The sequence below is a fragment of the Herpailurus yagouaroundi genome, unplaced genomic scaffold (genome assembly GCF_014898765.1).
Source record: "Herpailurus yagouaroundi ecotype Mexico unplaced genomic scaffold, PumYag 190, whole genome shotgun sequence".
Lineage (NCBI taxonomy): Eukaryota > Metazoa > Chordata > Mammalia > Carnivora > Felidae > Herpailurus > Herpailurus yagouaroundi.
Window position 1 is genome coordinate 7,907,706 of NW_024412421.1, and position 10,086 is coordinate 7,917,791.

General features: G+C 49.9%; 1 protein-coding gene across 1 annotated transcript; it reads right to left on the minus strand.

Moving 5' to 3' along the window:
* Positions 1-621: 621 nt before the first annotated feature.
* LOC121045305 (60S ribosomal protein L27a-like) lies at positions 622-1,127 on the minus strand. The gene has a single exon (XM_040498035.1). It carries the CDS (start codon positions 1,110-1,112, stop codon positions 666-668), a length of 447 nt encoding a protein of 148 aa, XP_040353969.1. The 5' UTR covers positions 1,113-1,127; the 3' UTR covers positions 622-665.
* Positions 1,128-10,086: the final 8,959 nt, after the last annotated feature.

Consider the following 10,086-nt stretch of genomic DNA (forward strand, 5'->3'; position numbering starts at 1 on the left):
TCTCTCTCTCTCTCTCTCTCTCTCTCTCCCTCCCCTACTCACATTATGTCTCTCTCTCTCTCTCTCTCTCTCAAAAATAAAGAAACATTAAAAAAATTTAAAATAATCTGTGTCAAGAGGCCACATGAGTGATCTCAACCTGGGATAATTCTATCCCTTGGAGGGGGGGCATTTGATAAGGTCTGGAGATATTTGTTTGTTTTTCATACCTGAGGACTTGCTATTATTATCTAGAAGGTGGAGGCCAGGGATCCTGCTAAACACCCTGCAGTGTCCTGGGCAGCCCCGAGGACAAGGGACCATCCAGCCCAAAATGTCAAGAGTGCTGCTTTTTTTTTTTTTTTTTTTTTTTTATTTTCCCACTCACTGTATTTTCAGAGTATACAATGCAAAACAGGCCTTTCAACTCTAAGATACACAAATATGCTATCAACTTTATAAATGTTCAAGGTAGGTAATGGGCCAAGTCCTTTTAAGTACTGGTGCTATCTCTTGCACATTTTCTGAGTTGGCAAAGGAGCTCAGGCCCTCATACCCTTACTCCTGGATCTGTTATGTGGCTTTCAAATGTACAGGTAAGAGAGGTAGGGGTGCTAAAGAACTTACACCCAGACCAGAAGAGAAAAGCAGTTGTTAGTATTTAATGAACCTCTCTCCATGTGGCTTCAGGCTACCAGGACACAGGCTCCCCCCACACCCTTAATCTTCTCCTCAGCTCTTCTACTGAAGAATTTGGCCTTCACGGTGACAGGCTGTTTGGGGAGCTTTCCCTTTCCCAATACTTTGTAGTAGCCCGATCGCACCACATCAATGATAGGAGCAGCTCCAGTCTTGTTTTTGGCAGCATTTACCCGTGTCTGCTCACTGACCAAGGTCCACAGTTTATCAAGGTTAACAGTTGGGCAGAAGCTCTGGTTCCCTTTTAAGTGGTAATGCCTCATACCAACTTTTCCAAAGTAACCTGGATGATATTTGTCAAAGTTGATCCTGTGGTGATGCATGCCACCAGCATTACCCCGGCCTCCTGGGTGCTTCCGGTGCTTGCCAATGCGGCCGTGGCCACGGCTCACGTGGCCCCGAAGCTTCCGGGTCTTTCTCAGTCTGGATGGCATGTTGGCGGCCCAGAAGAAAAACTTTTTTTAATTTTTTAAGTTTATTGATTTATTTTTAGAGAGACAGACAGCGAGCGGGAGAGGGGCAGAGAGAGAGAGAGGGAGGGAGAGAGAGAATCCAGCAGGCTCCACACTGTCCGTGCAGAGCCCGACGTAGGGCTCGAACTCACAAACCGTGAGATCGCGACCTGAGCCCCAAACCAAGAGTCAGACGCTTAACCCACTGAGCCCCCCCCCCCGCCCCGGGCGCACCAAGAGTGCTGCTTTTGAGAAGCCCTTGGCTGTATCTTTGTGGTTCTAGGATGTAAAAAAAAAAAAAAAAAAAAAAAACAACCCAAGTTATTACGTATTGAGCTTTTGCTATGTGCCAGACATTGGGTTTGGTGTTCTACTTGTTTAATCTGTACAGAGACTGTGATGTGGGTGTTGTGACCGACCCTGGTGTGCAGAAGAGAAGCCTGTACTCAGGACGGACCGCTGGGCTTGAATGTACGCCCTCTTCCTTCTCCAGTCCCTGTGCCCGTGTGTTTCCGTTCTGCCAGCATGCTTGGACCGCCTGCTTTGTGCCGGGCTCTGCCTTGAGCCACAGGGACAGAGCATGAGCAAGATGGGTCGGGTGCCGGCGAGGGAGGGGTCCCCATCCCGGCCTGGTGTGGGGGACAGAGGGTGACAGCTGCTGTGATCTGACCCTGTGAAAGGGAACCGTGGACAGTCCCGCCTGCCCCGAGTTTGGGAGGGAGGGGTCCTAGGGAGGGACACCCCAGCTCATTTCTGGACACAATCCGTTTCTGGGGACAGCAACATGAAATGAGAAACACTGTCTAGGCTGAGAAAAAAACACTCGTTCCTGCCCTCCCAATGCGCATCCCCCGCCACCATGACTCCGTCTGCATGGAGGAGGGTGGATGAGAAGGGTTGCTTCGCAGTCACACAGACCTGTGTTGAACCGCTGGGTAGCCCTGGGCAGGTGGTCTGACCTCTCTCCGCCATAGTTTCCTTGTCCGGGCGGCGAAACAGACAAGGTTAACACGGTGGCTATAACCACAGCTCACAGCGTCAGGGGCTGGCGATCCTGTGCGTCACCTCATTTAACCCCTGCGGGGCGCCCGTGGGACCAGACTGAAGCCAGTGAGACCCTCGCTGCAGATACGAGATTGAAGGAGGTGCCAAAGCACTCAATAATCAAGAAAATATTTTTCGATGTTTATTTATCTATTTATTTTGAAGGCGGGGGGAGGGGCAGAGAGAGAGAGGATCCCAAGCAGGCTCCACGCTGTGAAGGCAGAGCCCGAGGCGGGGCTCGATCTCAGGAACCATGAGATCACGACTGGAGCTGATGCCAAGAGCTGGAGGCCTCACCGACTGAACCACCCGGCTGCCCCAAGAAAAAGAATATTTTCGTGCAGTTTTTAAACAGCAAATGCAAAAAATAAAAATAAATAAATAAATAAATAAATAAACAGCAAATGCAAAAAGAAATCCGTGGCGAACAAACTGTCGATATGTGCAGACGGCCCTGCTGTGATTCAGCCTCACCCGAATCCTGGCTCTGCGTCACCCCATCCATCTACGGATGAAGAAACTGAGGCTTTGGGGGACGACGTCTCCTCCTGCTTTATAATCGAGGATCTGTGCCAAGGCAATGGCCTTCAGTCTGCTCCGAACAGCCCTCTGTGGGCCTCCGTTCACTCACTCTTCACAGGGGATCAGGAAAAGAGACGGTAACTTGCAAGGAAACAGGGGCAGCTGGGCCGCTGGGCTGCAGACTGCGTCACCACTTAACATGCATCAAGAACCCGCAGCCTACTTTGAAATCGAAATGTACCAGGAAGCCTCCTGGTCAACTTAGCTCTTTCATCTTTGGGGGCACCTGGCTGTACTTCAGACAGAAATCGGACGAAGCAAAGACAAGCCCATTGTCAGTGAGCGCAGATGGGAAGGAACGGAGAATTGGACACCAGAAGGGAGCATGTGGCTACTTGAAAGACATCACCCGGGGAAGGAGGAAGGAGCAACACATAATCGTATTTTTCTTTTTCTTTCTGTTTTTTTTTTTTTTTCTTTTAATGACTTTCACAAACATGAGTTCATCTATTCATGGCAAGATAGAGATGGTGATTTTTATTTTACTATTAAAAATGTAAGCACAGGGAGGGTCTGGAATTAACCTCCAGTGGGTGATATGGCGGCTCCTTCTTTCGGGGTCAGGGAGGCTTAGGACTCAGGTCCTCTCCTCCCTTTCCCGTAGGGTTTGTTTCTGGGCTGGTCTCGGGCTCGCTTAAACCTACACGATGTGGCCAAAGAGAGGCTGAATTATTCACAACAGCCCAGAGGTGGAAACGGCCCAAGGGTCCTCGGACAGCTGAATGGATGAGCGAAATGTGGTCTGATCATTCAATGGAATATTATTCAGCCTTAATAAAAGGGAGGGACATTCTCACACCTGCTACAAAAGGGATGAACCTTAAAGGCCTTATACTAAATGAAATAAGTCCGTCACAAACAGGCAAACGTTTCCCCTTCTATGGGATACCAGAGTAGTCAAATTCCCGGAGGCGGACGTGGAATAGCAGCTGCCAGGAACTAGGGGGGAAGGAAAAAGGGGGCGGTAGTGTTTTATGGGTACAGTTTCCTTTGGGGAAGGTGGAAAAGTTCTGGAGATGGATGGTGGTGATGGCGACAGGGCCACTCGAATGTACCTACTGGTCACCGAACTATACCCTTAAAAATGATTCAAGTGGTAACTTTCATGCTTATAAATTTTATCACAATAAAAATAAATTGGGGGGGACTCCTGGGTGGCTCAGTTGGTTAAGCGTCCAGCTCTCGATTTTGGCTCAGGTCACGATCTCATGGTTCGTGGGTTCGAGGCCCATGTCAGGCTGACAGCTCAGAGCCTGCTTGGGCTCTCTCGCTCTCTCTCTTTCTCAAAATAAAGAAATAGGTAAATAAACTTTAGAAAAAGAAAATGTTTTTTTTTAAAAAGCAATAAAAATAAATTTTTGAAAAACTTGAGGCCGGGGGAGTGGAGCCTGGGCCTGAAGGGGCTTGCAGTTTCTGCCTTGGTTCTCTTGGAACACGGCCCCGAGACTGCCACGCAAGGAAGCCGGTCCAACCTTCCAGAGGGTCAGGAGCCCCTCGGAGAGGCCCTGAGGCACCTAGCGGACACCCAGGGTGAGCGAGGTCAGCGGGGACTTTCCAGCCCGGCAGGACCTCCCGCTGATTGGTGTCAGCATGACTGAGTCCCGGCAGAACCCGAGGAAGAAATGCTCGGCCGACCCACGGGACCAGGAAAAAGAAGAATATTGTTCCTTCAAGCCGATCCGCCTGTCTTTCCTTTTAGCTACTAAACATCGTTCTCCACTCCTGTGTCCGTGGTTTTGGGGAGGACACATATGGTGCTACTCCCTCCAGCTCCTGTTGGGGATTATATGTTTTCCTTTTATTTATTTATTTATTTATTTATTTATTTATTTATTTTTAGCGTTTATTTATTTTTGAGACAGAGAGAGACAGAGCATGAACGGGGGAGGGGCAGAGAGAGGGAGACACAGAATCGGAAACAGGCTCCAGGCTCCGAGCCGTCAGCCCAGAGCCCGACGCGGGGCTCGAACTCCCGGACCGCGAGATCGTGACCTGGGCCGAAGTCGGCCGCTTAACCGACCGCGCCACCCAGGCGCCCCTGTGTTTTCCTTTTAAAGCCCAAAACGAGACCATCCATTTCATTGTCACACTGCAGCCAGGAGTTTCCATCCTACCAAAGTTAGTGATTGCTTGGAGGGCCAGAAAATAAAATATGAACCTTGAGTTTCATACCACCCTAAAGGCTCATGGGTGTCACATGAACACCTGTCTCCAAGCTGAGGGCTCTCTCCCCCAGGAACCGTCCCCCCCCCCCCAAATCCTTCATTGACTAAAGGTAATCATTCTCTTATTGCCCCAGAGGAGGCCAAGCTCCTAGGAAATCCATTGTTTACACTTCTCCAGGTTGAACAATAACTTAACAGAGGCTTTCTTAACCCATTAAGTTAGAGTTTAAGTACGTGGGACGACCTTTCCGGGGACAGTGTGGCAATCTTGACCAAAAGAACAACAAAAAAAATACATATCCCAGGTCCCCCCACATTTCGCTTTTATGGATTTGTCCTAAGTAAAGAATTGTGGATATGAGCTAAGATTCAGCTGCTCCAAAGTCCACCACGGTATCGATTCTATTAATGAAAACTTGGAATAGCCTGTATGTCCAGCAAAAAGGGATTGGTTAAGTGTTTTAAGCTACAACCATAGTGGGGAATGCTGTGCAGCTGTTACAATTCTGTTATAGAAGACTACCCAGTGTTATAACTCACTCTTATGAAAACATGTGTTTAAGTGAGATCATACTAAATTGTTTTATTGAGATATTGGTTCACAACAGATTATGAGCATCTTTCTATAACCCTGGGTAGTTTTCTATAACAGACCTTTAACAGCTGCATAGCATTCCCCACTATGGTTGTAGCTTAAAGTCTTTAAACAATCCCTTTTTGCTGGACATATAGATTATTCCCATTTTTCATTAATATGTCACATACGTATGTATACATACACGTATATATACATATATGTGCATATATACATACATACGTATGCATAAAGTACAGAAAGATATATACCAAAATGTTAACAATGGTTGCCTCTGGGAGACAGAATTAAGATTGATTTTAATTTCCTTCCCCCCCCCAATAATTCCATAACTGAGTGTAAAATTAAACATTCTACACTCCGTGGTTTTTACTTTTGCATTAGGAGGAAACCCAATAAAAGAGACAGTGACATGCAGCTGGGAATACCCATCAAACAAAATATGTAGTTTTAATCATGGACGAGAAGCTGGGAAAACATTGTTCTTCTTCCCTGGCCCAATTTTTTTTTTTTTTTTTTTTTTTTAAATGCGCGATTTGGGAGCAGTGAAGCCAGGCGGCCGAGACTCTGCTCTGGAGCAGAGGAGAGAGACGTTGACGATGCGGTGGGATCAGTAAGGGACATCTGTCCACGCAGCTTCCCACAGATCCTTGTTTAGGGAGCACGGCTCAAGGAATCTCAATGTGGTCTCCATCTGGATGGCCCCGGGCAACTGGATGAATACAGCGGCCCATGGAGCCAAGTTCCCGGATTGGAATCCTGGTTTTGCCTGTTACCAGCTTTGGGTCTTAGACAAGACAGACTCCAGACTTTTGTTTACATGAAGTAGGCTCAGTCACCATCTTGTATGTAGTGGTCCATCAGTCAGTGAAAGAATTGAAGACAGACGTTTTCTGGGCACCTATGATTGATGTGTTTTCCCAGAAGAAAGCACTGGAAGTAATTTAAAAACACCCAGGACCAAGGAAGACTCTTCCTGGGTGAGTCAGTGGTTCACCCTTTCCTGCCCTCACGGGAGCCTCGAGTGGGCTCCCTGGGCATTCCCAGGCTGACAGAGACCCGGCGCCCTTAGAACGAACTCATTCAGCCCAGACTCTGTGTCAGGTGCTGAAACCCCCAAATGGCTTCTGGAGGGGTCAAGGCGTAGAGGGATAGCCTATCTGTGCCCCACATGGAGAGGCCAGAAGGAAAGACAAATGTTTTAAACTCCCAGCCACCCAGCCTCCTGTTCTTGATATTTCCCTAACATATGCTAACATATGCTTTCCTCAAGAACTTCAAAAACCTGCTTTTAGCAGCAATGAAAATAGGACCATGCGTCCAATTCAACCCGAAGCTTCAAAGTTTCCCTCTAATACCATTACCTCATGTACAGAAGAAAATGTAAATCTAAAATATGCTGGTGATTATAACCTTTCTTCCTGACAGACATTGTAATATAAATGCACATAAATTGAATTTCTTCTTTAAAGAAATTTGAATACCTTTGGAGCATTTTAGCAAATCATCTGCAGCCCTTGTGGCACCACATCAATGATCTGTGGAAAAGTGATCTGTCTGTAGCATGACTTCTGCAATAGAAGGATGGAGCGGGGCCGGAACATGCCAAGAAAAATAGGACGTACTTTATTGATATTCAAAATTTATTTTATTAAACTTGCACAAAAGACAGAGACGCGGGGAGCTGGTGCTACCAGGGAAGGAGCTTCAAGTATTAACTCCCTCCGTCCTGCTCCTATCACCCGCCTGCCCAAATTGGGGAGAAAACTTGCACAAAAGACAGGAGGGTAACTGCAGACCTGCCGTCCTGTTTCACTTCGACTCTGCCGCCGGGGCTGCGTGCTGGGGCCCTGTGTTAACTGTGAAATCAGAAATGGTAATGGTGGTGAGTGGGAATGGGAGGCTCTGATGCGTCTGATAAGAGTTCTCGGGGCCCAGATGTCCCTGGGGGGGGGGGGGGGGGGGAGGGGAGGAATGTTTGAACTGTGTGTGCTTACCAGCTTGCACCCAGATGGGGAGGCAGCGGCTCTGGTCTCCCGTGCTCTCGGGGGGCTGAGCTCGGCCTGTCGGGGATTGACGGCTGATGGTCACCGCTAGGCTGGCAGAGCTGAAAAGAATGATAACCAAAACATGCGTCCGGCCCTCAACCCTTTGCACCCACGGCCGGGGCTCTGGTCCTGTGCCTCTCCGGGTTCACCGTTCAACTCTGGCTTGGCATTTGAAAGTGACCAGAGCGCTGCCCCCAGTGCCTCTCTGGGTGTGTGCCCAGTGGGTCCCCAGGGCCGCCGAGGCTGTGGTTTGGGTGCTCGGCCTTGGCTCGGCGGCCTGAAGTGACCCACCGTCGAGAAACCTCTGGGATGTTAGGACAGTCGCTGGTGGACTGGGGCGGGGGGCGGGGGGGGAGTTTCAGGTTAGAAACGTTGTTTGGTGCACCTCATCCGAAAATGCCGGGGCTGCATTTGCAGAGGACCACTGTCCTCCACGAGCAAATGTGGTGTATTCCCTGGGGGCCCCGTGCCCCGAGGGAGCCACCACAAATACTGAAACGAAGGTGGGTCCACTTTCTCCATCACCTCCCGGCTCGGGGGGCCCAAAGCTTCACCAGACACATTCCTGCAGCCCAGAAGCCAGCTGAGGCTACAAATCCTTCGGGCTGCCTGGAGGAGACATCGGGGCACCCCCTTCTTGGGCTGCCGGCCCTACGTTACTTCAGGCTCCTGGGAGGCTCTGCTTGGATCCATCGGGGCGGGTACCGTCACCCCCCCTTGCAAAATAAAGCCACCAACCCCGATCAGGGACAGGACTACTATGAGGGTGAGAAGGTCTGCAGGGGCAGGGCCTCTTGCCCGACTGCCCAGGTTAGAATCTCACCTCGGTTTGCTTGTCAGTGACATGGGGATAATGCTTCGAGGCCACACCACACGAAATTGCCATCAGAGTGGATCAGAAACAGCCATTTCGTGGCAATTGTATATGGTTCGTGCTCAGAGTACCCACCCACAAGTCATGGTGAAATTAATGAACAGGAACATGCATAGCACCTAGAAATGTGCAAAGCACATGGTAAGAGCCTAGTAAGTGTTAGTTGTTCCGGTGTTTACTCCGACCTGTCACTCTCCTGCCCAAGGGAGAATTAGTCCTCGGAGGGGCTCATTTCCCTGGGGATCGTCTAAACTCATGGGATTCGGGGAGGAGAGAAGATTCAGATGACCCAGATCCGCCTCTCCTCCTGTCCCCTCCTATCCCACTCAGAGCACTGAGCCCAGCAGCCCTGCACGGATCATCTCGTGAAGAATGAATTCATTTGGCCAAGGGCTGAGTCAAGGGTGAGGTAGGTGAGGCAAAATTTACGTGGGGACCGGAAAACCCAGGGATCCAGATAAACGATATTTTATTTTGTTGTCAAAAAAAAATTTTTTTTTAAGTTTACTTATTTTGAGAATCAGAGAGAGCGGACGAGGGGCAGAGAGAAAGGAAGAGACAGAATCTCAGGCAGGTTCCCTGCCGTCAGCGCAGAGCCCCATGTGGGGCTCAAACTCACAGACCGTGAGGTCATGACCTCAGCTGAAGCCAAGAGTTGGATGCTCAACGGACTGAGCCGCCCAGGTGCCCCAAGATAAATAATATTTTAATGCAACATTAAAAAAAAAAAACTTTTTAAATGTTTCTTCTTTTAGAGAGAGCAAGCCAGGGAGGAGAAGAGAGAGAGGAAGAGAGAAATCTCAAGCAGTCTCCGCGCTGTCAGCGCTCATCCCTGTGCGGTCTCGAATTCACAAACTGAGATCGTGACCTGAGTCGAAACCAGGAGCTGGGCTCTTCACCGACGGAACCCCCCGGGCGCCCCATGAATGCAATGTTAACAACAAATCAAAACCAATGCCAAAAAAAAAAAAAAAAAAAAATCCATGACGAACAACAACATAGCAGAGTTTAGAACAGCACGCGACAGAGCAGGGGTTGGCGAGGGAGGTGAGCCGGCGGTGGGCAGGGGGGGGACGGTGCAGGGGAGAGGCTGTGGGGTGGGGGCCGGCGAGGGCGGGCGCCGCCCCCCCCCCCACTTCCTCTGGAGTCAGCAGTATTGCCGCTGCGCCTTCTTGTCTGTCTGTTACTTCCAGGTGGGGCGCTCATGAATTTTGAGAATTTATTTTTGTTTGAAAAAGATCCAGCGCCCCAACGACAGGTCACGTGACGCTGCGGCGGCCCGTCGGGCCGCGGTCTGCCCCCGCTGACAGCGCTTATTGCCATCACATAATTGCTTGTTAGACTGAACTGTACTGATTTATGGGGGATCAATCTTTCTGCTGGTCTCCGTTCCACGGGGTCCCTGCCAGGAGGTTGTCAGAGAAGCTCATTTTACCGGGAGACAGCAAACAAACAGGGAAACAGGCACTTGCAGATGTGGAGGCCAGAGAACGCTGTTGTCCCCCCCCTCCATCCCCCCTCCACCCCCCCCCCCCCCCCTGCCTCCTATACCTTCCATCATGAACAGCCACACAGGCCACAAGTGAGCGGAGGAGCTCTCCAGAAGAGCCCGGACTCCTGCCCAGGCCACCTGACTTGTCCCTGCAGC

What these genes read in the sequence shown, in the direction of transcription:
- LOC121045305 (XM_040498035.1), bottom strand. Translation starts at nt 1,112, where the DNA reads ATGCCATCCAGACTGAGAAAGACCCGGAAGCTTCGGGGCCACGTGAGC.